This window comes from Acipenser ruthenus, chromosome 26, assembly GCF_902713425.1.
Source record: "Acipenser ruthenus chromosome 26, fAciRut3.2 maternal haplotype, whole genome shotgun sequence".
In the NCBI taxonomy this organism is placed as follows: Eukaryota; Metazoa; Chordata; class Actinopteri; order Acipenseriformes; family Acipenseridae; genus Acipenser; species Acipenser ruthenus.
Window position 1 is genome coordinate 13,870,888 of NC_081214.1, and position 27,907 is coordinate 13,898,794.

Here is a 27,907-nt window from a genome sequence, read left to right on the forward strand (position 1 = left end):
ACTGGACAGAGCATATGGAGCTGCCGTTCTAACAGACTGGAAAGGAGGTGGATGGAAAGCCTCCAATTCCACAGACTGGTTGACAGGTCCTGCAAAACTGCAGCATTACTGCCATCGGACAAGTCATGGGGTTGAACCCACGAGGAAGACACCATGTCTAAGACACTGCACTACTACTGGGAACATGTGGACAGTGCAGTGGCATTTTGCAAGGTGTCAATAACCCTATTGGACAGACTCAGATGGCTCAATACAACCGTTCAAGGGCCAGACCCAGTCTCCACAACTGGCAGCTCAGGAGCAGCATCAGGGTTTAAACCAGTCCCCTGGGCCAATAAGCGACTACTAGGTACACCTTAGTCCAGTGCCTGATTTTCTCCACACGAGCGGTAGGAAGGCATAGAACAGTTGCCTTGGCCACTGGTGTGCCAAGGTATCTACCGCCAGCGGGTCCCCGTCTCAAATGTACTGCCCAATGTGAAGAGGTTCTCGTGTGCCCAGAGAGCAAAGCTTACGGGCCATGCGATGGAGCCTGGACAACTTGAGGCCACCTTTGTGGTTGATGTAAACTACCAACTGATTGATTGTGTTCACAGTTAAATAAAACCAAAAATCCTACAAGTTATATTCTACTTGTGTGTGTTTTATGCGACGAGGAGGGGGCAAGTAGATTTTTCTAGCATTTGTCCCTTGGACAAGGTTTTCAAAAATTACACACCCCTGCAATTAACAGAAGCCTCCTCTTCCACCCATGTGTCAACCCGACAGGGCTCCAAATGACAGCAAGAACGCTATTTAGGTTCTTTGTATTAACATTCTGTTCCAGCTGAATGAAGAAATTAAATAGATTGACTGCAAAATGAAATACCTTTATTTAAAATTATTAAATCTCTAAAAAAGAAGAACACAATGACATTTAAAAACACAATTATAAAACTGACAGCCAGAGAGAGAGAGAGAGAGAGAGAGAGAGAGAGAGAGAGAGAGAGAGAGGAGAGAGAGAGAGAGAGCTAACCTGAGGATCGCTCAGATACGTAGTTACAGAAAGTAAAGTCAGTTCTCTTCTCGGATGGGGGTGCACCCTGAGAAGAAGCTGTTGGTGCTGTTTAGTGCTCGTTTCTTTCTCTTTAGGATGCTGGCTGTGCTGTTATCAAAGGCATCGTCACCAACCACCGAGGGCTTCCTCTCAAGTTTAATGTTTTGTGGGATCTGCCCAACATCTCCAATCTCCTGAAGTACCTAAAAAAGATTTAAAGAAATGTGTTTAGGATAAAATGTGTTTAAAAACTACCAAGATTGGGACCAGGGTTCCTTTCTTCAAGGAGCAACAGGCCTGTTCTTTACCTTCTTGGTTGGAGTGACAGAAGGAGGTTTGAAGAAGGTAGAGTCTCCTGGGCTGACAGCAGTAGGATCTTCCACTTTAAAGGAGCCTTCTGAATTTTTCGATTGCTCATCACTACAGGACACATCCTTCAGGGATACAGCAGACATTCATGTACACAGGAATTAAACACACCACTAAACAAAGAGCCAGAACTGTGAATGCCATGCACACACTGCAATATTTTAAAAAAGGAGGGCAAATCAATTTAAAATACATTTTCATACTTTCTTTATTTACTTTACTTGCAGAAAATCGGTTTAATATTTTAAGTGCAACACAGATAAACTGCTTCGTCATGCTACCTTTGCTATAGGTCATATACTAGCAAAAAAACAAGCGCTTTAGAAGAAAAGGGGTGTGATAACATTGCTTCTGCCAATTGCACAGTTTGAACAAAATGACACAATTTCGGCAAAAAAAAACTAAAAACAAAAAAGAAATAAAGTACAGAACAGTGGGCTCTCTCCCTCTCAAATTGTTGCTACCATAGTCTGGGTTACCAACCAGACCCAGACCTGAATACATGAAGTATACTCTGGGTGGTGCAGGTGGCAGCGTTAACTTTGAAGCAACACTTTGGGATAAGCTTAAATCAAAAAGCAAAAACTTCCAACTCCTTCTAAAGCTGTCCCCTGCTCTTGCTGGGTGTGTCTTACCACACTGGTGGATAGCTCCATGTTTCTGCACTTCGCTGGATCACAGTGGCAGTTCTCTCCACAGCCAAGTTTACCTTTCCGACAGCGGCAGAGCTTATTCCCACAGAACCCTTTACAAGAACACTGCAGATGGTGCAGAAATGGGAGAGAAACAGCACTAGGTCATCTACAGCTAGGAATCGGTTTTGCCTGTAAAGTTGGTCTCATAATAAATTGTACCAAACACTACGCTAATGATGGGATGAACATTTTTCAATACAATATCCTTTCATTGTTTAAACCTTACATTTAGGTTTGAACAGTAACAAACCCAAAAAGGAAAGCAGATCAAGCAACGGAGTGTCCGACAGGTAAATATTGGTTTAGCCATTTTCAAAACAATGCCACAAGTAAAAATTCTGTCTTAATACTACAAAATGTGCTCTTCTGTTGTACCTCTAGTCATTATATCCCTTGTTTGCCATCACTGTTTAATCTTGAAATGCAAATAGCTATCCATAAACAGAAATCATTAGGTTATCAACATTACAAATGTAACCATTACCGAATGGGTGTTTACCTCCTAAAAGACCACAAAACTTGAATAAGATATATCAAAAGCTGCTTGCAGAGCCTGTGACAGTCATGCCTGCCCCCGAAAGCACACAAGGACTGCATGCACAGACGTCAGCGTCATTTCCTTCAAGCCTGCTGCAATCACGGACGCAGCGACCTCAGGGAACCAGGCTTACGATAACCCAACGTTCCCTTTCAAGTACGAATGTAACCATTACTTAATGGGCGAGTATACCCAAGCTGTTGCAAGGCAATATTGAAGAATGACTAGCAGGTTACAAGGCTAAGCCTAAGGCTACCATGCACATTACCATTCAGAACCCCAGTAACAAGTACCTAGGGTTAAAAAATTGAGGGGGGAAACTCACCTCTGTTATGTTGTAATGGTTGACCTGGAAGCCGCCCTTAATACTCTAGTTCCAAAGCCGGGGTTTTGTGGATCCAGAACAGTCTGTCTATAGAACCTAGTAAAAGTATGGAGTAGCCCACACCGCTGCCTTGCAAATGTCTGACAGATGCACCCTGAAAAAAAACCACAAAAAAAGTTGCCATGTCCCTGAAGGAATAGGCAGTGAGCTTACTGCAGGGGGCAAGTTGGCCAGCTCGTAGGCAGTCCTGCTTGGGCCTGCTGTTTGGACAGCCTCTACTTAGACAGGGCTCGACCATGGGAATTTGGTCAAATATTGTTCGGACTGCCTCCAACTTTGTCCTGTCAACATAGTACGCCAAGGCACGCGCTGGACAGAGTATGGACTGGAAGGAAGCCTCCAATTCCACAGACTGGTTGACATGAAATGCCAAGACTGTGTTCAGCAAAAGGCAGGATTGGTACAGATCATAACCCTTGTCCTGGCTCCTGGGGAGACAGTCAATTTTGCTTGCTTGGACCGGTGACTGCTTCCTTGGGAGGAGGAAGACCGCTTCCTGAGTGGGCTACTTTACCAGGTACATCCACTCTCCCTTGGCACAGAGCCTTGGGGGGAGGATGCAGCCACCTCTCCATCAGGTGATGGGGAGAGCGCTGTACAGGAGGGACCCCACACAGAAACTGTGGTTTACCAGTGCCTCCTTTGCATACTGCTGCCTCAGGCAGGAAAAGTATCTGCCATGCGCCACAGGCAGACTGGCCTTGTGTGTGTCACAGGTATAAAACCCAGGCATTATGCAAACAGCAAGCAAATGTATAGTTGCTGCCTCAGCTGCTAAAGAGACAGCAACAGGGCTGTCAAGGCCTGCTTAACCAGACTGAGGTTGTAAACACCAGTCAGTAGTGGAACAGTATAGGGTCGGTTCGGTGTCTGTAGCACCGGGTCGGTACAGAATGGAACGGTATGGGTTGGTGCCTGTAGCACCAGGTCGGTACGGTAGCGGTGCAGTAACCTCCGTCCCAGTGTGGGAAGCAGTATACAGGGATGCCCACCTGTAGAAGCTTCTGGCACAACCACAGTCAGTACGAGTACAAGACTGAGGGAAGCCTGTTTGTCGAAACCCCAACAGACTTCATAATGGTGCTGCAAGCAGTGACCAAGACGACAATGAGCTACTGTGCGAGAGACTGCAAGCAATCTCACCTGAAGCGTATCTGTCAACACAGAGCTGCAGAGACCCGCGAAAGACAAAAAACACACGAGAAATTCTCACTGAAAAAGTAATAAAAGAAATTACAATTCAGAATATAGTTTACAAAAACTAAAATTACAGCAGCCTGTAAGGACAGCACAAGTCAGACAACTCAAGTTGCTTGGTACTTGAAGGGGCGACACGAGCTGCTGGCTTCACGTGGGGCACAAGGCAGCAGCGGGACATAAAACAAGCTGTGTGCAAAAAATGTGCAATTGGAGCCCCATGAAATCATTAAATTTGTTATTTCACAAAAAACACACCCCACAACCTGGTAAGCTTCAGAGTCTACAACTGTAAACATTTTTTGTTTTTTGGTGGGGTTTCTACAAGACAACAAGACAAAAACTATAGGTTTTACATACCTTTTTAAAAAACAAAACACAAAAACAAAAACACACCACAATGTTTGAAGATCAAAAAGACTGTGTGCATCTGTTGCTTCTGCTGTGACACAGGTTTGCAGTTACTTTACATTTGTTTACATATTATTCTGATACAACATATTTGATGCCTTCCTGGCACGCCGGGTCATCCTGAAGTACATTTTTATATGCAGAAAATGATTACAGCAAGAGTTGGGAATCCCGTTTCCGTGGTTTGTCAATGAAATGAAATTTCAGTTCCGGAAAATGTCATAGTAAGCACAGTATTCACTGTGCTACACCGTTGGCCTCAAACACTTCTCTTGCAGCTGCAGGTTGGAAATCGGGCAGTAAAGTTGCACTGCATGCAAGCGTGAACGGCTACATTGCTAAATAAGGCAACAGAGCTAGTTTAATATTAGCGAAACCGTTTTTTTGGGGGGGGGGGGGGGGGGGGTTAAGGTTCAATTTCAAGTTGTGTTGGTAAAAGTTCAAATGTTCTCTACCAAAATCATAGAATCTGTGACACCCAAGACTTAATCCCAGCCTTACCGATAAGCAACCAAGTAAACGTGTGACTGATAATGAGAGCAAGGCAACATTTGCGCAGCAGTTTGTGAAGGACCCCTAAACTGGCTCAGAGCTTTTAGTATGTCAGTTAAAATGTCACACAAAAAAAAAAACACACACCTGTGTGAAATACAGTATTAAAAACAATGAATTCATAAAATTCACAGAAACACATATGGTATTGAAATATTTCATAAATGTCCAAGGCGTATCCATAATTTATTTAATAAAATAAAATAGTATTATACCCCTTTGACGTAGCGCCGTAGCAGAACCTCCAATAGTAGCTGCTACGGCCAAATTGTAGCCGTTGGCATCTCTGTGGCAGCGCACAGAGTACATACAACAGTGTATGAAAACTTTATTAGGACAATCTCTGAACTAATCTTCTGTTCAATAACAAACTAAAACATTACTGAAGAGCTTGATCATGGCGGATAAACAATGAGGGCAGATACGACAGATTACTGTATATGCATATTTATTAAACATTATCTGCTTTTTTTTTTTTAAACATTTTGACAAACAGGCCTAACACAAATTTAATTACCATAATTTCTCATTAGCAGCAGTAACAGTAACGTACATGAAGTCACCCACTCTAACTGCCTGTTTATAGTAAATCCTGCCTATACCCTTTATATAAATACAAAAAGAAAATGTGTATTTATACTGCTCTACTATTGGGGCTGTCAATTGCACACACAGCAATCTACCCATTAAAAAAAAAAACTATAGGAATAGCAATTTCAAACCCATTCCACTGAAGCAGGGCTCCTGTAAACGAGCTTGGCATTTCAGTATAACACTGAAAAAAAAAAAAAAAGCAGGATTCATTCAAAACCAAAACAGCATTCGCTCCAGGGCAAAGTTAGCACCACTTGAAAGAACAAAGAATTGGCATACTAATAAAAAAATACAAGCAAACAAGCCATGTTTTCCCTAAAAGGAATAAACAGCTAATGCTTAACGACGGTATCTTTCGACTCTCATTCCAGCTGACAGTTGCAAAATGTGCACATTACTTTGTCACCTCAGCTGCATACATCCCCTCATGCTCAAATTCATTGCGGTGTTGTTTGTTATGCATGGTTTAGGCATTTTAGAAACAAACATCTCTTCCATAGAATTTAAAATTCCTCAACGACTTGCTCCAAATTATATATTTGCGCAAGTGCTAGACACAGCTTCCATTTCCCTTCAGACCGCATCTATTTAACGGCTGACCATTGACAACTCCGATTGCAAGTATTTTTTGTATAAGCCTCCCAATTTAAAAATGTTATTGCTTGTGTTAATGATTTTTCATTTTATATGTTGCATTTAGTTTTATTTTGTATTTGCAAAAAACACAGAGCTCTAGTAATTAGTAATAATTAAAAATCACATTGATTAGTGCAATACACAAAATAGTGTAATATACGCAGATAAAAGCAAAAAAGTACTTCTGTATAGGCCCTCCCACCAGGTTCAGTTCTCAAAGGAAAAGTGATGCTGACATCTGTGTGCAGTCCTTTTATGCCATCGGGGGCAGGCATGACTGGAGTCACAGGCTCTGCGAGCAGCTTTGATAGCTGCATCTTATTCAGGTTTTGGGGTCTTTAGGAGGTAGAAACACCCATTAGGTAATAGTTACATTTCATCCTTGAAAGGGAACCCCACTCTAGTCAGATCAAGTCTGTGAATGAACTCTACATTTTAGATAAGCAGTCCATCTTACCCCGAATGTAGTAGTGCTCTTTCTTTGGTTCTTGGTCACTTTGTCTGGGATCCAGTCCGAGTCCCTTTCCTCATCTGATTCCGAAGCAGACACCAGCTCATCCACATTCATGTCTAGCTCTTTGTAGAGGGGCACCCTAGCTGTAGTGTTCCGGCGGTTCCTGGGCTGCAAACCAAATGATGTATTCAACAGTGACTGTCAATGTTGGGACTCCTTACCTCTTCTGAAAAATGAACTTCCTGTACAATACAGTATTGACAAAGTGGAAACTTAAGCGGATTAATAGAGCCAAAAGTCTACTATTGTTTAAAATACTGTAGTTTAAAACGTGGGGTACTGTTCAACAGCTCACACCTCAAACTAGTAGAGATGCCAAAGTGACAGGAGTAATAAAAAACATAAGCTCTCCCCTTGGGGATGCTTAGTTGAATAAAGTGCACATTCTAGATAACATGCAGTAGTTAAAAATCAGTAAATGTTGTTCGGATGAACAAGGCTGTAGTTGCTCACCTTTGGAGGCACATACTCAAAGGAGGAGTCTGGAGACTGCTCTACTATTCTCGATAAGATACTGGTCATCTTCATCCCACTGGCAACCTGCAGCATGGCGAGTTGCTGCAGACGAGAGAGAGAGAGAGAGAGAGAGAACAGCAATGAAGACTTGACAGCCAGCACCTTCCATCTGAGCACGCCACTGGATTCCTCCTCTTGGGCAGCGTTTAGGCTTGATGCAAAACTCTGTTCTGTCAGTTGCCATATTGGACCACTTCAAAAAAAGTAACCCCTTGTACCTAGACGAGGCATATTAAAAAACACATGGCAAAAATGAATTCTACCTGCTTATAAGCATCATTCTCCTCCATTAGCTTCTGGTTCTGTTCACTCAGTTCTTTCATTTTCTCAATCTCTTCCTCCTGTGAAAACACCAGAAACATTTAAAAGCATTCTCTGTGCAAATTTCTAAAGTAAAAAGCTACCAACAAAAACATTTCCATCATTTACAACACTGTTTCTTCTTTCCTAATTGCATATTCCTCACGGGTGATCAACAGGCTTGCTTTTTTTTTTTTTTTTAAATGCACAGAACATTTTACGACAGATTTCAGATCCCAATTAGCACTAATCTTAAACTACTGAACACTACCTTTGGTAAGGTAGTGCAAGATTAATACTAAAATCGGCGGTCTGGGAAACCAGACATTAAAAATGACATGCAGACAGGACAGGTTTCTCTTCTAGCTGCAGTATAAAAACCATAGGCAACTTAACTTGCTCGTGATAAAGGTCATCAGCGGTTAAAAGCAATTTATTCCTAAACTTGCCCCCCCCTCACACTACTAATTCCCATTCCTCTGTTACGGTCATGTAGGCAGACTTCCCTCACCTGAAATCTTAAGCGCTCCAGCAGCTTCTCCTCCCGTTGTGATGCAGTCTCTTCTGCTTTGGTCTCGTCCACCGCTTTCACCTTACTCTGCAACTGACTGAGCAGATACAGGACCTGAGAGAGGGAAGCCTTCAGGTCAGCCCCTGCTGGAGTCAATTCCTCACTGGTACTACAGAATGGTACTTGCTGGTGAAAAGGTCTACCAATACAATTCCACCAGGGATCACTGTTGGGATAGAGTGGGTATACCCACTAGTGGAGGCATGATTCAGAACCAATTTCAAGCCTACAGCTTCAAAATTCATTAGCTCACTCAATTTCAGCAGGGACATGAAATATACACGGTGCAGAGGGTGTGTAGCCACCTTTGCCCATTTTACCTTTCAGATTTAAATTAAGTAGAGAATCTATCTACCCACTAAAAAAAGTATTACTTTAACAAAAAAAAAACAAAAAAAAAAAACACACCTCACACAAAAACAGTATTTTCAAATTATGCAACCACAAAGAACCATAGTTTTCAGAATGCAACATGTTCACAGCTGATCAGGCTTTGCTAACACCTCTTCGATAATGTGCACTCCTTGTATAAAGTGCATCACCCAACTTTAAAAAAAATAAAATAAATAGCAACCTGTATTATGCAAAAATGTACACACTTTACATGCATTATACAGAGAATTATAGTAACAGTAAACATCCATGGTCCGGTTGATTGAAGCCCTTGCTCTCCTCCCCATGGGTCTGTGTATAAACTGGTACCTTCTCTTGGTGTCTCTGCTCCTGCTCTACCAGGTGGCTCTGATGCTCTGTCTCCACCTCTGCCATGATCTTCCTATCTTCAAACATCATCTTCTGCAAATCAGAGTAGTTTGTCTTCTCCTGCTTCAGATCATTGTCCAGCTTTGCAAGTGTAACCTTGGCTGAAACAAGCTGCCGAGATAATCCACATCAGCAATACAGGGAATTGAAAAGGAGGGGCATTTGTCAACACAAGAGTACCTTAATTGGAATACATTAAATCTACAAAAATGATCTATTTTGTCAGCGTACAGACCATTTTGATAAAGCACAGCCAACCAAGATCTGCCTTAGCTATTTTTAATTGAATATGCTTGTGCTTAAGCACGCCGTATACTTTGAGCAAACTCAGCTGTTTGGCACATAACGAGATCCATTCACAGATTTAAATAAACACACTGCTTACTGTAGTAATCGCTCTTATTAATCCACCAATCAGCTGTTTTCACCTCGTTATCTTGTCATTCACAGATTTCAATACAAAAAGCAGCACTTAGTAAAAGATTGACAGATCAATCAGCTGTTTGCACCTCGTTACTAAGCGATTACCCCTGTACCCCTGAGTTTATACCGTCCATCGGCGAATCACATTAACACAAACACGCCCATTCATGCAGGAGCGAATGTAGTTCTTCTAAAAGAAAATAAGCTACGTACAAGCCTGAAATTTAACAATGTTGTGCAAATTAAACTTGTCTTAAATAAAAAGATGTAAAGTAAGTCTTGCTAGCTTCTCCGTCTTTGTCTAGCAGCAGTTTGCATGTCTAGAGGGTAGAAGCAGCCTCACCTCTTCCATCAGGTACTTGACGGCACACTTGGCCTCCAGGACAGTGCCGAATGACTCCCAGCGCTGCTTCACTCGCTTCTCATTATCAGCGTCAAGCACTTTCTGCTGCAAGTCTGCAATCTGAGCACTCCTGAGGAGATCCAAACAAACAATACAATGATCTTAACACTGAAACCATTAGTTTGCCATGTTAATGATAAAAGGAGTCAGTTCCGTCATCCATTAGCATTTTACTGGACGAATCTTGATACTTGGTGCATTATTCCTCTCCTAGAGGGAAATTCCACTGCAGGTTTTGTTGATAAGTAATGCAAGGCTTCGATGGAAGTTTAATTGGTTCAGTTAAACCCCCCGCCCCCACCCCACTTAAGGCAGCCAAGCACCAATGCCCCCCAGACTGACCTGAGCTCCATCTCCGTCTCCAGGTTCTCAATCTGCTTCCCAAGAGAAGCCTCTAGTTCTTGCCTCCCCTCCAGCTCTGCTATTGTGAAAGTGCGCCTCTGTGAAGAATATCAACTTATCAGCACAGAGACCCTCGGGAACTGCCTTCCTCCAACACTCAAAATAGCTTCCTTTTTAACAATGCAAGTGTCCCTACTGAAATGTGGGAAACTAAGTCCGACAGCAATGCTAAAAGCCACTGCACTCCTATACTCACCCGTATTTTGGCAGGCGGGCGCTCCCCTGCCTCACTCTTCTGTTTCAGCTGCAACACTTCCTTTGCCAGTATCTTGCGGTCCTCCAGCAGGTCTCGAAGATGGCGCCGGGCCTCCTCTGTGCTGACTAGCACCTCCACCTCGTTGAGGAGCCAATTCTGTGGAGTCACAGGGAGAGGAACATGGACAACAGCCACACCACAAGGACACTTCAGAGATTCAAAAGATCCCATCTCAGCACTGGCAGGTTTCAATAAATTAAGTCAAAACACATTTGTTTTATGCACAAGCAACTTCTGCCTTCACTCCCCAAACTACCTTACTGTAGTTAAAGGTCATTAAAACCCAGTAACTGTTAAAAGCAATTTCATACAAGTTTACCCAAATCAGAATTGTTTTAACTAGGGCTGTTCCGATTAACAGATTAAAATCGGACCGATTAATCAACCAATAGAAGATCTGCATTTTCTTCATGGCAGTCCAATCATAAGTGAGCGGAGGCAGGACAAACAGTTGAAGGAATTCTCTGCCTCAGCTGGTCTTAAGTTAACCAATGGGAGAGTCAAAGAGCTGCCCCTTGTTATATAGGTGTCCAATCATGAGTGAGCAGAGGCAGGACATAAACCTGAAGGTATTCTCTGTTTGAGTTGAAGGTCAGGAGTTTAAACAATGGGAAAGTTTAAACTCTGGTTTTCCAGCTGTCCAATCATTAATGCGCAGAGGTGGGACATAAATATGCTTGGGTAAGCAGCGTAGAAAAAGCTAAATTTTGTTCAGTACAGAAAAGGCAAACAGCAATCTAGGATGTCTAAACGAAGTCAGCACAAAAACATGAGCATTCCCAAAGTCACTTGAGCCACCAACACAAATCCTTTGGACAAACCCAGATTGATGTTCAGCTAGATGAACAGAATCGTAGGGATACAATACATCACAACAAGCAAGTAAGAAAATAGTGAGGTTCTTAAACGCTTGATTGACTATCTTGGCAAGCAAGAAATGGCATTCAGAGAGCACGATGAAGGCACCAATTCCTCAAATAGAGGTAATTATGTGGAATTACTTTCTCTGACACTTACTATGACAGCATGTTAAGCAATCACTTGTCAATAGACACAGTATTTTTGGGTGCCTCTAAAAAGATGCAGAATGACTTACTCTTCGGTGTCTCAGGTTTTGCTAGAAGCAATAAAAAGCAGATGTACAGGAAGCCAAGTACATAGCTGTAATGATAACCTCATCTCGGCTGTCTTGTGTTTTCAGGTATGGTGACTGACAGTGGCCCAAATTAATGGTTGTGTGAATTTTTTTTTTATTCTATTGATTTAGAAGTATTACTATGCAGGACAGCCGCTAGAAGATAGTTACCTTTATAAAATGTGGACGGATTAATCTACCGATTAAACTACTAATGCCCATAAATTAACAGATCAAATTTTAAATAGTGACAGCCCTAGTTTTAACACTGTTGCCTAAACTCTTCAGATCATAGAAATTGGACAACTACAACTAGCCGCTTCAGTACTTGACAGAATTGCTTGAAAGATGCTTCACCCTTCTTTACACAAAGCTGCAGGCTTGCGCTACATAGACAGAGGTAACTTGCAAACCTAGATATTCCTTCTTTCAACACCACCTGCTTGGTTTAGGATTTCTCCCAAGGATCAATACCTTGACTCTGCTTGCAGCTCCCTCCATGCCCCGGCTCTGATTATCTTTCCTTTTCTCTGCAGCCTCGCTCCTCTTCTGCAGGGCATCCTTCAGCCGCTTGTTCGCAGCAGCAGCCTATAGACAGAGGAAGAGCTTTTAACTGTGGACAGGATGGATGAATAATGAACAAGTGACTCTCCAGTTCACATATATAATCTCCAAAATAGCCAAGTAGTTTTGGCACAGCAAAATGTACCCCTTGATAAGTGTACAAAAAGTGTAAATTAGAGTAAAGATATGCTAATGTAGTTTGGGACATGTGTGTGAAATTTCAAAATGCAGATATTAAATGTGTTATTTGAAATCTAGACAATTTATTATAACAATTAACTAATGAAGATTAAACTTTTTTTCCTATTCACAATTTGTTTTCTTCAGTATTACAGGCGATTAAGAGACAGTTTATTCCACAGGATTTACAAGTTTTGTATGAAAGACACATACCGACTTCACCACGGCATATACATTACATGGATCTTCAGCAGAAACTGGTGTGGATTTACAACTACTGGTAGCCTACTGATATTTTTAATTACTAGTCACCAACTAAAATACACATAAAAACCAATACATGGATTACTTTAATTATCTATCCTATTATAATGCTGTATGCCATGGTTTCAGGACACCGGTATCTTGTGTATGCAGGAGTGAGCAATTTTTGGAGAAAAAAAACTTGAAAAATGCTAGAAAAAAAAAATCTACTGGTCTTTAAATTGACAGTCTTTAAAGCCCCCTCCCAATCACACAAAAAAAGTAGAACTTGTAGGATTTCGATTTTATTTAACAGTGAACACAAATCAATCAAATTAGGGATTAACAGGGGTGGATCTAGCCTTGTAGCTTGATGGATTCACTAAATTCTTCACAATACACAAAAGGTTCCCTGTGACCACACCTCACCTCAACAAATGTATAACATGCTTTAAGGAAATGTTTCTTCCAGTGCAGTTTGCAACAGATCTGCTAGTAAAATGTAAGTAACATACTAAGGAGTACTACTATAAGCAATACTTGGGAGTTATTCAAATATAAAAATAGCTTCTGCTTGGTTTCCCCACCCCCCCACTCTTTCTATAAGCTGAATTCAACTCCTGTTGTACATGTGTTTGATTTTGATGCATCAGATACAAAATCATTGCCAACTACTGCTTTGTGGAATTCTCATTTGTATTGACGTTCTTTAAGTTTTCGAACTGCTGAACCGGGGAGGGGACGGCAACATTCTTTCCCTGTACTACTCTCACTGAAATACATACATGAATACATACATGAATTAATACATAAACACATTGCCATAAGATTTAGTCTATTTTATTTAAATAAAATATCATACAGATAGTCGCATATAAGCATTCATTTTCTATCATTAAGCATTTGTCACTCTTCATGTTTTAATAGTTTCACAAATCGATGGATTGTGCATGTCCAATAAACTAATATTGCTTCTGTTCAAATCTAGTAAAGTTTGTGTTGCACTTTAATAAAAAAAAGGAAATATGGTAAACTAGGTTAACTTTTTTTTTTTTTTTTAATATTCCAATACACAATTGACCACAACGTGTTATGAATTACACAGAGATTTTCTTCTACTCCGCCAATACCCTAGTGACTTGTTTTTGTAACTAGATTGCTGCATTTAAATGTCAGGTTCATGTAAGAAAGCAGTATCACTTATTTGCCAATTTACAAAAAAAAAAAAAAAAAAACACATAAATACCTAAGTTTAAAAGATTAGTCTGTGTATTGCAGGGGCTCTCGGGCAGCCATTTCTGAGTTTCTTTGTAACCAATACATGATCAGCTTCTTCTACAGCTAGTCAATCTGAAGTGATAGGGGTGGGACGTAAACACTTCTGCAATTCAGTTTTCAGAAACTTGCATGGCTCTCTAAATACCCGGAGTGTCTTTCTAGCAACAAAACAAAACATAGGAAAAATAAATAAAAACTACTTGTCCGACAGGCAAAGTATAATAGCAAATCTTGTTGTCTCAGGCGTTGGGCGATATGAATTGCACACCCCTGGTATGCCACAATATGAAATTTTCTATGAAGATCTGTAAAAATACTGTAGCTCCCTGAACCGATTTGAAGGTACTGTATGGTAATCCATTACATTACAAGGCAGTAGTACAAAGCAGGTAGCATGGAGCTTGTCCTTTCCCACAGGTGGGGTAGGTGTAGTTAGACACCAGATACCCATTTCTGGGCTTCACCAGATGAGACTGGAGACAGTAAATTAGACATCACCTCACCTGGTCTGAGAGAAACCACTTCTTTCACCGAGATTGTCAAACTGTGGTCAAGAGGAATGGCTGTAAGTGAGGTGATACCAAGTAAAACACTGTTGAGAGCTCACCTCCTCTGTCTTGCGCCTCAGCACAGTGGCCTGCTTCTGAAAGTCCCTCTCCAGCTTCAGCATCTCATACTGCCTCTTGCGGTCCTACAGGGGAATTTACACAGGAAAATGATCATTCAAGAGGCAAATGGCATGGGGCAAAATGCACTGCTCCAAGTGATTAAAGGATATTAAGGACAATAAAAATCACCAAATGCTGTATTGAAAAAAAATGTACATGCAGCTCTGATTACAGGTGATGGTAACAAGCATACGACATTACAATTTATACTGGGAGATGGAGTCCCGATTGCCTGCCTGCCCCCCCCCCCCCCCCGCCCCCGTACTGTTTTACAATTTGGAGCATGACCACCAATACAGGCCTGGCATTGATTTTGCATGCTGAAAATGTGCATCTTCAAAACATTTATCAGAATACCCTTTAACTGGAGCTGTGTGGATACTGCGGCCAAAATACAAGAACGCTCAGGGAAACAGAGCAACAGTATTCCACAGTGCTCAGACAGACAACAACCCAATCTCAGCACAAAGTGATCAAACCATCGTTTAAAAAGCCATGCTTTTGTTGATCAATTCCAATAAATTACTGATTCCACAGCGAGAGAAGTCACTGGAGGTAAAGGTTGATTTAGGATGGCAGTTTCCTCAGACCGACCTTCTCTTTCAGCTGCAGCACCTCTTTATCCTTCTTTTGTTTCCACTGGCGGAACTTCTCACCATCCTCCTTCATCTGCCTCATCAGCTGGACTCGCTGGCCTTTCATGGACTGCAGAGAAAAACAGAATGGATCGCTTAAGAATTGAATTAGCTGTTGTGCTTTATGAAACGAGTGGAATAGTAATGGTTTGGAATTTACACGTTGCACCTTTTACGTGGATTCCATTTGACTATCTGGATAGCATTTGGTTCGGGCTACAGCAGTAAGCCAAAGTAGTACCTGGATCTCCAGGTGGAGTTTAGTGACGTTGTGCAAGGATAACTCCTTCATCTTCAGCAGCTTGGCCTGCTCCACCAGCTTCTTCTTCAGGTCAGACATCTGGGTCTCCAGCTCCTGCAAGCGCTTCCTTCGCTGTTCACTCAGCCTGTGGGACAGAGACACACAGACACTGTCAGTCTGCCAGTGGGGAAACAAGTGTTACCATTCCTTTAGAGCAGGGGTTCTCATTCGGTCCTGGGGACCCACTATCTGCTGGTTTTCACTCCAACCGAGCTCTCAATTACTTAACTATACCCTTAATTGCCTAATTACACATTACTTGTTTTCAGCTCTTAAACAGTTGCAGTTCAATTTACTTATCACATGTTATAGCTAACTTGAAATATGCAACTGTTCAAGAGCTGAAAACAACTAAAGGTCTAATTAAGCAAATTCAGTTCAATTAAGGGTCTAGAGAAGTAATTGATAGCTCAGTTGGCATGAAAACCATCAGCCACAGGGGGTCCCCAGGACAGAGTTTGAGAAGCCCTGCTTTAGTGAGAATAATACAGCAAACCTTCATCACAAAAATCACACTGCAGAGAGACTTACTTGGCCTGGTTAATGTCTTTCTTTGCACAATGCAGGGCAAGGACCAGTTCCTCTCTCTCCTTCTGCAGGGAGCCCACTTCAGCCTGCAGAATCTTTATGTTTTCCTGCAGAGGGACAGGTCAGAGAGAACAGGTGAATAAAACATCCCACACACGAGCTGAGCTTCAGGAACAAATTCTTTAACTGCTTTACCATTAATTTGAACATTTTAACATAAAGGGTGTGCTTTATGCAGCCACCACCCAGCCTTCATTCTAACAATACTCTTTACAAAAAGAATTCTAGACTATATGAATACATGCTCCCGCTTATTGAAGGAATTCGTGCAGAATAAAAGCACCATTGTGTTGTGACCCTTGCCTGATGTTCCGACTGCATGGGCTCCAGGTGGCTGTTACTCTGGCTCATCTTCTTGGCCAACGACTCTTTCAGGGTCAGCACCTTGTTGAGCTCAATCAGCTCCTTGGACATCTGTGCCTGTCGCAAGGCATGCTGGGTGGTGAAGGCATCCGAGGAACGTTTGTCTGCTTTCATGGAATTTGGGGTCTGGGAAGGAAATGAAGACTGTAGAGTTTTAAATCTGCTCCTGTTTTACAGCAAGTAAAGGCAGGCTAAAGATTTGCTTAATTATGGATGCAATGATTATGATTTTCCCCCCCAAACCGAAATTTGCATAAAATTCCAAACTGAACTATACCTACAAAAGAGAAAACTGTTTTGGGAGCTCAATGTACTTTGCTGCTTAAAGACTGTTCATATTAACACCTTAAATTTTAATATGGCAAAAGAAATCAAGTTATGACTAGACTTGCTGGATATATTTGGACAACTCTCAGTAGGGATAACTGCGGCTTCATACTTCAGGGTGTTCAGAGGTCTATGGCTTTTCATACACACACAAAAAAAAAAGCATCAAGTCAAAAGCCGAAATATGAAACTAATAAAAAAACTGAGCTGGACACCGCCGCAAAAGGAATGCTGCGGACAAGTATCTGGAAGCTGCTTAGATAATTCTGTGATACTAGTTTATTTGTATTAAGGAAGCTTCATTTACTGTAGATGTAGTTAATTTATCAGATTACTTTGTTGCTGCATTCTACTGGCATATTCATTGAATTTAAGTGCAAGGGCCTTATTCAAGGCTGGCATTAACGTGGATATATAGAGGACACAGATATACTGCAGTTGTATTTTCTGTGTTTTGGAAGAATGATATCAAAACACATGGAAGATATCAATGTCAAATTTTCATACCGTTGCCGACCACTAACTATATACCTGTATGTATGTGTATATATATATATACACACACACCTGTATGTATGTGTAATATATATATATATATATATATATATATATATATATATATATATATATATGTGTGTGTGTGTGTATATATATATATATATATATATATATATATATATATTATATATATATATATAAATTTCACACAAGCTGCAGTTCTACCCAGTCGTGATTTGCCACTTCCAACTGACCACAGCAACGATGGGGGTACCAGGAAAATAGTTTCATGTCTGTTAACTTTATTTTATTTTTTAGATTGGGTCTAATTTTATAAGTGTGTAATATTAGTATGTCCCGTTCCCTTGGCTACACAAATCCAATTGGGTTTTAACTATAAATTTCGATTTTACCGAAACCCGATTGGATTTCAAAAACAGACCATAACTGACTTGCATCTCTACTTCAAATTATTATTATTGTCCAGTCTACCAAAATGTCATGAATAGACTTCATGTTGGAATGCTAGTCTAGTCTAAATATAAAACTCTACTAGTTACACCTTATTGATTGAGTGTTCAAAAGACAGGATGATCAACACATTGGGTGTTCCAGTCAACAGGATGTGCTCCTGCTATATCTGTTTTGAAAGCCCATACCCTACTCAAATCCAGGAGGCCTTTCACCATCATCTGTTTACATCCTTATTTTAAAAAGTCTACCATAACCAGTAGTGCCCACTTCCTTCGATATTTCCTCCATGCCTTGAGTGAGCTCTCTGAATGACTCACCACATCATTGCCTTCAGGACTCCCCTCCCCGGAGGGACACTGCTCCTCAGAACCCTCCTGGGAATCCTCAGTAGCCATAGCCTCAATCGAGGCAGTGATTCCAGCACTTTCATCCTGAGGAGGGAGAGAAATATTACCAAAATCAGAACCAGGTTTATGGAAATTCACAGGCTAAAAGGAGGACAGGTTAACAATAAGAAAGAAAGCCTACAATATTCATAGTTACAGTAAGGAGCGCCAGGTTATAGGCAGCTCTCTATACGGTGACATGCCCATGGCTCCCTTCTCCCCCAGTTATTCCACTCCACTAGCGCTTGCTTTTGTTATGAGACAGAACTCCAATCTCCAACTACTGCTCCCAACTACAGCTTTATAAAAGGGGAACAGTGTATTGTACAAACATCCTAGATCACTGCTCTAAATTCACACCGACATTTCAGATGTACAGCACAAAAAAATTGAGAAAAGAAAATTAAACATACAAAGAGTTGTTATATAAAAACGTATTCTCACCTGAAGCTCTACAATAATCTGCTGGAGATTGCGAATCACCTCCACATTCTCTTTCAGCTCCTGGTCTTCCAGTGTCTCTACTACCCTCTGCAGGTCTACCTTACAACTGCAACCAACACAAAAAAAAAAAAGAATTAAAAAGGAAGTTGCAGTGATGTCCAGACACAGTGCTGACAGAGGGGCAGAGCAGGGTTACAGGGAAGCCATACTCACGCTGCATGTTGACTGAGCTCCTCCAGTTTACTCAGCAGCTTTTCATTGGTCTGTTCAGTCTACAGCAAGGAGAAGAGGCAGAGTGAGCTCTGGGCAACACCACATCTTACAGCAAAGCAAGGTGGAGTGCACAGTATGGAAAGAAATATTTGAGTTAAAACATTTTCCAAGTGTACACTTTTAAAAAATTATCCCTACACGTCAATAATATCCATGTCAGCTCTTTACATAGTAAGAAGCGTACTGTGCATTTTTAGAGAAGTTAGAATGAGGGTGCAGTGTAGTCTTTAAATGCAGGGGCATTAGAAAACACGTTCACACCCACTTACGGTGACCGATTGCTGTGTGCTAGGTTCGGCTGCAATTTCTGCTGTCTTGGGTCAGCCAAACAACTGTGGGTTTGTCAAAGTCACTCCCCATTACCGGTGCCCTTTTGAGATTTCATCCTACATCACATTGACCAATGTTTCGAAAGTCAATGTTAAAGGAGGCACTGTACTGCACAAAAGCCCTCCACATCACCATTATAAAAAGGGCAGTCTCAGACAGCGCTAGCACATTTCCTGGGTCTCACCATAATGATCTTCTCAAACATCTGTGCAGTCTGCCCCACCGCCTCATTCAGCTCTCGACTCAGTTTGTTATTCTCATCCTGCAGGCTGCGATTCTTTTCAAGGATTTGCTTCACGTTCCCAGCAGGCTCGGACCTGAAAAGAGGCACAGAACCGAACATCAGCCCTGTTCCAGGAACACACCCTCAAACTGCCTGGGAAGATGTTCCAACTCCACTGGGGTCATCAAGTACAGTGTTGTCTATGCACTCTGCACATTTCAGCTGTTCATGCAGAGTTAAAAATCCAGCACTTTTCCAACACAACATGATTAGAGCATTCTAGTAACCCTAGAATACTCCCCCTACCTTCCATCAAGTAAAATCAGCATACTTACCCACTCAGCACTGGTGCAACACCTCCACGAGCATGTAGCAATAACACTTGTAGCTCCTGAACCTGCAAGGGGAGTACACACACAAATCCATACATAAGCAAAAGTGAGAGATGCACTAAACAGGTTACTTATGGAATAACCAAGTAGCAGTACCTCTTTACCATTTAAATGCAATGTTCCTTTTATAGTGTGCTCAATGATGGCTGGTCAAGCACTGGTACAGCAGCCTACTCAGACTGAAGGTATTGCACTTTAGTAACAAAACCAAGATGTCTGAACTGAACCACAGCACAAACAGCATCTAATTGGATTTCTCTGGGGCAGTAGGACTGCATGGTTACAATTACACGTTTAGCAGTACAGCTGCATGGTTTAGGTTATATATTTACATGGTCTGGATTTGTGCTGTTGCTGCGTAATAAAATAAAATGGCCATCTGTGCTCCAATTTGCTAAAATGAGAAATTGTATAAAACGGTGCCATATGTTCAGGAGCAGGTCTGCAGAATGTTTGCGCCAAAGAATTCTCCCCCCCCTCCCCCCTCCACACAACCACAAAGTTTTTGACTTTAGCCGGCATCTGATAGGGATCTAAAGGAGACCCCCACCCCCACCTTGTATACTCGCAAACACATGACTGCAGTAATACAACATTGGTTCTAAATTATAAAAGACAGTATTTTAAATGTAGAATTCCCACGATCAGCTAACCCCCGTTCCCCAACCTAGTGTCCGGAAGGTTTGTAGTCTGTGCCGAAATATTTCAGATATTCTGCTACACTGGTTCAGAGTTAAGTATAAAAAGGGCCAGGCATCAATCGACCTAAATTCAGTGCTTCTAAGTTAAATGGACAGCTCTGAGGACAGGGCTCCTACCTGCTGTTGGAGGCGCTGCATCTCGGCAGCACGTGGGTCCACGTTGATGACGGGCTTGTTTTTGATCTTCCTCGCTCTGTCTGCATAGCGCAGTGTGTTGATGGTCTCCTCCATATTGGAGTCTGCTGGGCTCACACATGCGATCATCAGAGTATGGCTGTTACCTCCCAAAGAGTCTATGGAATTGTAGAAAAAAAACTCTGGTTCAAAACCCACCTGACAAAGCCCAGTGAATATGAACTGTAGAATACACAGGAACGGATACAGATGAATTTCATTAACAAATACAGTAACCAGATCAAGCTTTACTTACTAGAAGTAATATGGTGTGTGTAAGGTGAAGCCAAGGTATTAAAACATAAATGGTGCTTTAAATTTGATTTTGTTCTATGCAGAGGATGACACCTGTGGTACTGGATTTATTGGGAAATCCATAGCGGATTAGCTTCCCCCACTACGATCGAGACCTTTCAAAATAGTTTAAGATTGATGTTTGTGCATCAGGACAATTCCTTACAATTTAGGAAAAAAGTGCTACCTCTAAACACAACTCAACATATTACACATTCAGAAAGGCAATGCCACTATGCTATTCTCCCCCAGTTGCAAGTCACTTACCCTGTAGAAGTCGGGTAAGCTTGGAGTCTCTGTAGGGCACATGGCTCCCCTTCTTATTCTCATCACCAAGGGCACTGATAACATTCCCCAGTGACAGTAATCCCTTGTTAATATTGATCCCTGAACAGAGAATACAGTTATTGAATAGCTTGCCCAGTGGATGGTTAATGTAACTCCCTCCCCTTTCCTGCTAGCAGACCCTACCTTCCTTCAGACGGTCTCCTTCTGCTTTGGTTTTCTTTTGCCTCTCCGATCCAGCCAAATCCACCAAATGTAGCTTTGAGCGGAACAGAACACTTCTAGGGTACAAAACAAATATAAATACAAAAAGCAAAATCACAATTACGAGGTGCCTGCAAAAAGTGATCAAGAACACAATTTTATAAAAGTTTACAAAAAGCATTAGTCCAGCATCTAAATGTGGCTATGTAGGGTAGAGGGGAATTGGGCAATATAAAGCTAGAGGTCGGAGTGAAATTCTACAGTAAAACACATGACAAAGCTGAAGAATGGTTTGAAACCAGCAATACAAATGCAATCCAATTATTTTCTTACCGATTCAACACAGTTCTTTATGCCTCTTAAAACATTTCTTCCGAACTGATACTTGTTCAATAATGAGATTCAATTGATTGTTCATTTGGCAACTGGATTTGGTTTTTGCTCTTTTATGCTTACTTCAGAGTGCGTCATCTACCAAAGACATGTTTGGTTAAAGTTATACTGTAAATAAAAGCTTGTCACAATTTGCAATTCTCAATTTTTACATGATCTTAATATACAATCATATTGCTTTTAGCGAAGAAGAAATGCTATACTGAAATCAAAAGCCCTTTTCTGAGTTGTCTGAAATGTAAAATTCTAGAAATTAAGTAATTGTAGATTGTTGCATAATAATGGCATTCCCTTTGTTGAATTGATCATACTGTGGTTTCGTTGATAAATCAAGTTCTGTGGCTTCGTTAATCAAACATATCTGCCCCACACTACCCTTCTCTTCACAGCCACTTTGTCAAAAGATTTCTAGAATAAAAAAAAAGGAAAAAAAAAAAAAAGATAGTGACTAAATAAAGGTGACAAAGTAAAAAATGTCTTGTCACAGCATATTTGAAACTGGGAAGATGAGGGCAGAGTGTGTGTAGGAGACTACCCTACTTAGTGTACATCTAGAAAGAGTGCAAAGAGCAACCAGAATTATCCCGGGTTTAAAAGGCAGGTCATATGCAGACAGGCTAAAAACTGAATCTATTCAGTCTTGAACAAAAGACTATGCTGTGACCTGATTCAAGCATTTAAAATCCTAAAAGGTATAGACAATGTCGACCCAGGGGACTTTTTTGACCTGAAAAAAGAAACACGGACCAGGGGTCACAAATGGAGATAAGATAAAGGGGGGCACTTTTTTTACACAGAGAATTGTGAGGGTCCAGAACCAACTCCCCAGTAATGTTGTTGACGCTGACACCCTGGGATCCTTCAAGAAGCTGCTTGAGATTCTGGGATCAACAAGCTACTAACAACCAAACAAGCAAGATGGGCTGAATGGCCTCCTCTCATTTGTAAACTTTATGTTCTTATGTTCCATAAGTTTATGTATAGTGACAAAAGTATCAGCAAAATGCACTGTTGATAATGGGTAGCAAAAGCTGAATAACCCATCCTCTCCCTCTTCTTACTTGTCATGCTTCTTCCTCTGCTCAACAGTGATGGTGAAAATAGCGTGAGAGCGGGAGGACGCAGAGTTCATGGCGGTGGAGGCGACTGTGCGCACAGCATTGCCCTGCTCCAGGCAGCCCACCATCTGCACAGCACTGCAGACTTCCTTCTCAGTTAGGCCCACGATCTGAGGAGCAGGAAACACAATGCCTTACAGGTTCATTGCATCACAGGGACTTGCAGAGATGCAATAATCTCTGATCCCCCTCATACAGCGTTCTGAATAGATGTTAGGGATCCAGAGTACAATTGCTCTAATTTACACCTTATTAGTTGTAGTAAAGAGAAACTGGGAGCTTTCTAACACCTTGTTTCCATTAGTCACTGATCGAGTTGAACTCAATCTCATCTCTCTGTGGCACGAGTTGGACTGCTACTGCTTCAATGAGCAGGGAAGAATTCATCTGCTCCTGGATATTTGTGTATTGCCGTTTAAATGTAGAACTTTACACGATTTCAGAATGCTAGTCTTCGTGTACAAAGAAAAATTGTCCTGAAGTGTAAATCTACACTTTAGTATTTTACGGCAGTCAGCGTACATGTTTACAAATATCTGTAGACAAGGAAACCCTATACATCCGCATACAATAATTCACAGTCCAAATAATGCTTGTTATATTTAAAAAAGCATGCTTGTACAAAATGACATACCAGAGCAATTAAATGAAGCTATTGGAAACCTATACTTTTCCATTTTTACTATATTACTGTTTCATGCCACAGTACTCACCTTAATTCCTTCCTTGGGATCCTCCCGGATGTTCAAAGTTGGTTTGTCCTTGCTAGCACACAGCAGGTCCAGAATCTCCTCATTGTAGATCTGGAATTTCAAATGAAACACAAAACAGGTTAACAGCACATCCAAAACTGAAGTTACCAAAATCCATAGACGTATGCAGTCATCTTCCTCACCTCCAGGTAGGAGACACTGAGGGTGAACTGAAATTCATCCCTATCGTCCTTCTCCTGAAAGAGTCTCTTTATGACCCTAGGGATGACCCCGACTGCAAGCTCATTCTCCTGGGATGAGTTGTATGCCCCTCCCATTGAGAAGGTCTTCCCTGAGCCAGTCTGTCCATAGGCCAGTACTGTCGCATTGTACCCTGCAGAAAACAAACAACTCAATCTTATCCTGTTAACATGCACTCAGCAACAGCAAAACGAGGACAGAATAATGAAGACATTGGCTGTTTTCTACTAGCAGCCGAGTACTACACCGAGCTATCTCGGTTTTAATTGCATTTCATGTGCGCAGAATCTGCATTTCAACACTACTTTAACCACTGGGTAAGCGGCAGCAGAACAAGGACAGAATAAGGACTCCAAGTCCTACCCACACTGTGCAGGCAGGGTCATTCAGGTCTGAACAAGAATGGGCAAGACTTCTTTATAAGCAACTTCCAATTCCTCATATGTACAGGTTTCCAATTAATGCAGAGGTTTGAGCCCTACTGCTGGTGGAAATTAGTGCTAAACAAGAACACATTTAAGCATCTACCCAAGAATGGCAACATAGGGCAGTGGAAACAGCTTAGGAACCCAACTGACACCACTTGGAATATGGAGACTCAAAATGACCTGCTCAGGTTAGTTGCAAGTGGGAAATAAAAAAAATCCCCCTACACTAATTTCATCCCATCTCTATTGGAATACGGTAACTAGTTCTAGATTTAGGAAACAGAGTTTAATGGTAGATCACTAGTTCGATATCTGTTAGAATCACGGACGGCAGTATCGTCAGTACCTTCGAATAGACCCGTCAACAGCGGGGCAACAGCAGTGGTGAACACCTCTTCCTGCTCCGTGTTGGGGTCATACACAAAGTCGTATGTGAACGGCTTGTCCTTGCCAACAATCACCTGTAAAAGGAAGAGATGCAGAAAGAACATGCGTTTCCTGTAAAGCTACTTAGATGACAAATCATATCGCATTTAAATTTCTTACAAGTTTTATTTTATTTGTTCACCTTTCAGTGTGCCCCAATGTTTTTATTTGGTTGAATGATCCTTAAACTTTGATTTGGTTGAATGTTACTTCCTTTAAAGAAATGTGTTAATCCTGATAAATTACTTATTTAATACTAATTGTATCATTAATTTAAATCTAAATTTAAATTTCTAACCACATTTAAAAACAGTACAGTATAAAATAGTATACAAACTAAAACCATATACTCAACCTTAACTTGAAAAATACAAATACTTGGTAATAAAATGTATGGTATAATAATAATAATAATAATAATAATAATAATAATATTATATGGCGTTAGTAAAGTATGATGCAATAAAAAACACTGATGTACATTAAAAAAAACCTCAACTTAATGCTGAAAGACTTTATATTTAGATTTTTCTAAAGAAACACATGAACAAACTTTGTACTTTATAGTTATCAAAACACATTGCTTAGTATTTTTTCCTCTCTCAGAAATGTGGCAAGGAGATTTGATATCCCAGGAACTCTAGCTGACATACTGCTTTGTCTTTAAACTCAAACAAGGGCTATACTACTTGGTGTTAAATACATAAAATTGATTTTCAACTGAATCTGTGTATTTCAAGAGTGAATCTGTGTACTTCAAGAGTGAATTGGGCATTGCTTGACAGGCAATGCAAATAATGTGAAAACTTAATACTGGCATTGTATCCCCATCACATCGCAAAATGGTAAATAGAAAGGTTAACAAGGCTTTTGTTAGTTTCTCGTTAAACATTTAGTATCACCAATAGCTGCAAACCAAAAAAAGTTGCAAATTGCACAAGGTGCAAAGCCTCACAGTACTGTGGCCCGTGCATAACCATTCATTGTAGGTTTTACTCATGGATTGAGCTTGGGATCCTACCTGGGGCTCTCCTGGCACAAACGCAAGGCAGGACTTGCAGCCTTCGTTGATTTCCTTGGGCACCAGGGGCCGGCAGCGCAGAGCAACCCGCACTGGAATGGCTTTCTCATCTTCCCTCACCATCCTGGGATGCCTGCAGAATTAACACATGGCAATGGCATGGGCAGGAAACAACTTGCAAGCTATTAAGTTAGCAGAATATTTAAACATTTAAAATCAAGCTTTTTGGTGCATGTAGGGATACTAACATGAACCTTTTCTAAAACTTATTTGGTGCATGCAATTATTAATTCCATGCAGTTTAAAAAAAAAACAAAAACAATGATTTCACGTATAAGACAACGTGATACTTTTAAAAGCACATTCTGAAAAAAAAAAACCCTTTTAAAAAAACTGTTTTTCATTACACTACAGTATATGTTTAGTTTAAGGGGAGTAAGGCAGCTTGTGTCTCACATCCCTACAGTAATGAAACTGGCCTGTCAAGAAGAGCCGCTATACACGGTTTCTTGTGAACAAAATATGGATTGTTGGTCACTGTTAATTGATACAGTACACCAGTACATCTAAAATGTTGAGGGCAGTTAATTAGTGGCGGGTCCTTGCACAGTGAACTATAGAATTGGTAATGAACATGTTAAATTTAAACCATGAAACAAAAATGACTATTAATTATTTAGATGCAAGACCAAATATATTGTTGCTACAAGAATTAAATTATCACTGAAAGGATTGTTTACGTTAAACTTCAGAAAAGTTATTGAAATAGAAAGCTATTGATTGCCTCGATTGTTTGAAACTAGCATTATGCTTTTAACGGATCTGCCTTTGTTAATTGAAATTTGGTACACAAGGAGAAAACTGGTAAAGCTTGGTAGAATTCTTTACAATACAGTTTAACAAATACTTTTGACAGTATGCTTAAGCATTACTTCGTTTGGTTATCGTTTCAAAGTGCACAGATGATAATATTACACACCGACTGTCAAAATACATGTCCTTGTGGTTGGACCTTTACTTCTATTCGTAAAGAGCAAAAACAAACAAACCAACATCCATAACCCAGGAATTTAAAACATTAACAATAAGTAATGCAGATCACTAGTTCGTCACTCGTGTGGACAGTCATTAGTTGATGGAATGTGGTAATTATACATCTATATAACAAAGTAGGCAGAACACGTCAATACTGTGCATGTTAAATATCCACCCCTCCCCCAACGCAAACATTTTAAATTTGGAGCCATGTCATACAGCTGACCAGCCCTCGTTATTATGAGCTTCTTCTTTTGACCTGTGCATGCGAATTAAGATTACGAGTATAAACCGAGTCCAACAATCTTTCAGTACAAATCTCTCTTCCGCATTAGAAAAATGGTGACAGCAAAGCCGTTTAAAAATAGTCGTCATTGAATTTGAAACATATGCAATAATATGAACTTGCTGTGTTGTCACAATAGTTTTAAACCAAGAAACCTGTTTAGTTATTCAGAAAACAGAACTCCGTACAAAATACAGCTTTCTCCCAGATTAATGTTATTCTAACCTGAGACTGTTAATGTATGTTGAACCCTTCTGTTAAAATCCTGCGGCCGAAAATGTGAAGTTGTATGTGGCCGGAGACCCAACTCACCTCCTCGGTTCTCGCTGCTAGCTCCTTTGAAGCACTTCTTGTGTCCGTGTTCTTTATTTCTGTAACCGGAGCTATTCTTCCGCTTTTCTGCTTCTCCACAGATTCTCTAACATAACACCGTACTATTTCCACGGTATTATATAAACCTTATAATCCTGGCTGTCTGTTGCTTCCCATTCACTGACCTGCCTGTCTCCTGTTTAATCTTAACGGACCACCACTTTCAAATCTTCCGCTTATATCCTGAACAACCAATCAAATGTAGGTTTAGGCGTCATCACGTTGAAGAGAAAAACAAGCACGACGCACTACGTGCCAGGCGTCTTGAAGGACAGAAGGGCAAAGATAGAAGGGGCGGAAACCAATGACAAGAGAGAAATGCGGTATTCATTCATTTTTTTATATTATTCATGGA

The 27,907-nt window shown here is 40.9% G+C and overlaps 1 protein-coding gene across 1 annotated transcript; it reads right to left on the minus strand.

The window, feature by feature from the left end:
• Nucleotides 1-848: 848 nt before the first annotated feature.
• On the minus strand, nt 849-27,745 carry LOC131701663 (chromosome-associated kinesin KIF4-like). The gene is made up of 31 exons (XM_059000906.1): nt 27,493-27,745; nt 25,860-25,992; nt 24,759-24,873; nt 23,927-24,117; nt 23,745-23,834; nt 22,975-23,141; nt 21,503-21,597; nt 21,299-21,418; nt 20,681-20,856; nt 19,806-19,867; nt 19,432-19,564; nt 18,858-18,916; nt 18,645-18,750; nt 18,132-18,245; nt 16,456-16,641; nt 16,096-16,199; nt 15,505-15,649; nt 15,223-15,333; nt 14,568-14,651; nt 12,170-12,283; nt 10,501-10,656; nt 10,245-10,342; nt 9,843-9,972; nt 9,017-9,187; nt 8,255-8,368; nt 7,707-7,784; nt 7,381-7,485; nt 6,871-7,035; nt 2,041-2,163; nt 1,345-1,470; nt 849-1,239 (listed from the first exon to the last, which is right to left on the minus strand). Exons 2-31 carry the CDS (start codon nt 25,980-25,982, stop codon nt 1,054-1,056), a joined length of 3,747 nt encoding a protein of 1,248 aa, XP_058856889.1. The 5' UTR covers nt 25,983-25,992; nt 27,493-27,745; the 3' UTR covers nt 849-1,053.
• Between the last annotated feature and the right edge of the window lie 162 nt (nt 27,746-27,907).

Bases quoted from the DNA above. Each gene is read 5' to 3' on its own strand.
- LOC131701663 (XM_059000906.1), bottom strand. From the start codon at position 25,982: ATGGTGAGGGAAGATGAGAAAGCCATTCCAGTGCGGGTTGCTCTGCGC. The intron at 21,419-21,502 runs GTAGGGTCTGCT...TTCTCTGTTCAG, and splicing joins AGGAGACCGTCTGAAGGAAG to GGATCAATATTAACAAGGGA. The intron at 2,164-6,870 runs GTAAGATGGACT...CACCATCTGCAG, and splicing joins AGAGCACTACTACATTCGGG to TGTTCTTGTAAAGGGTTCTG.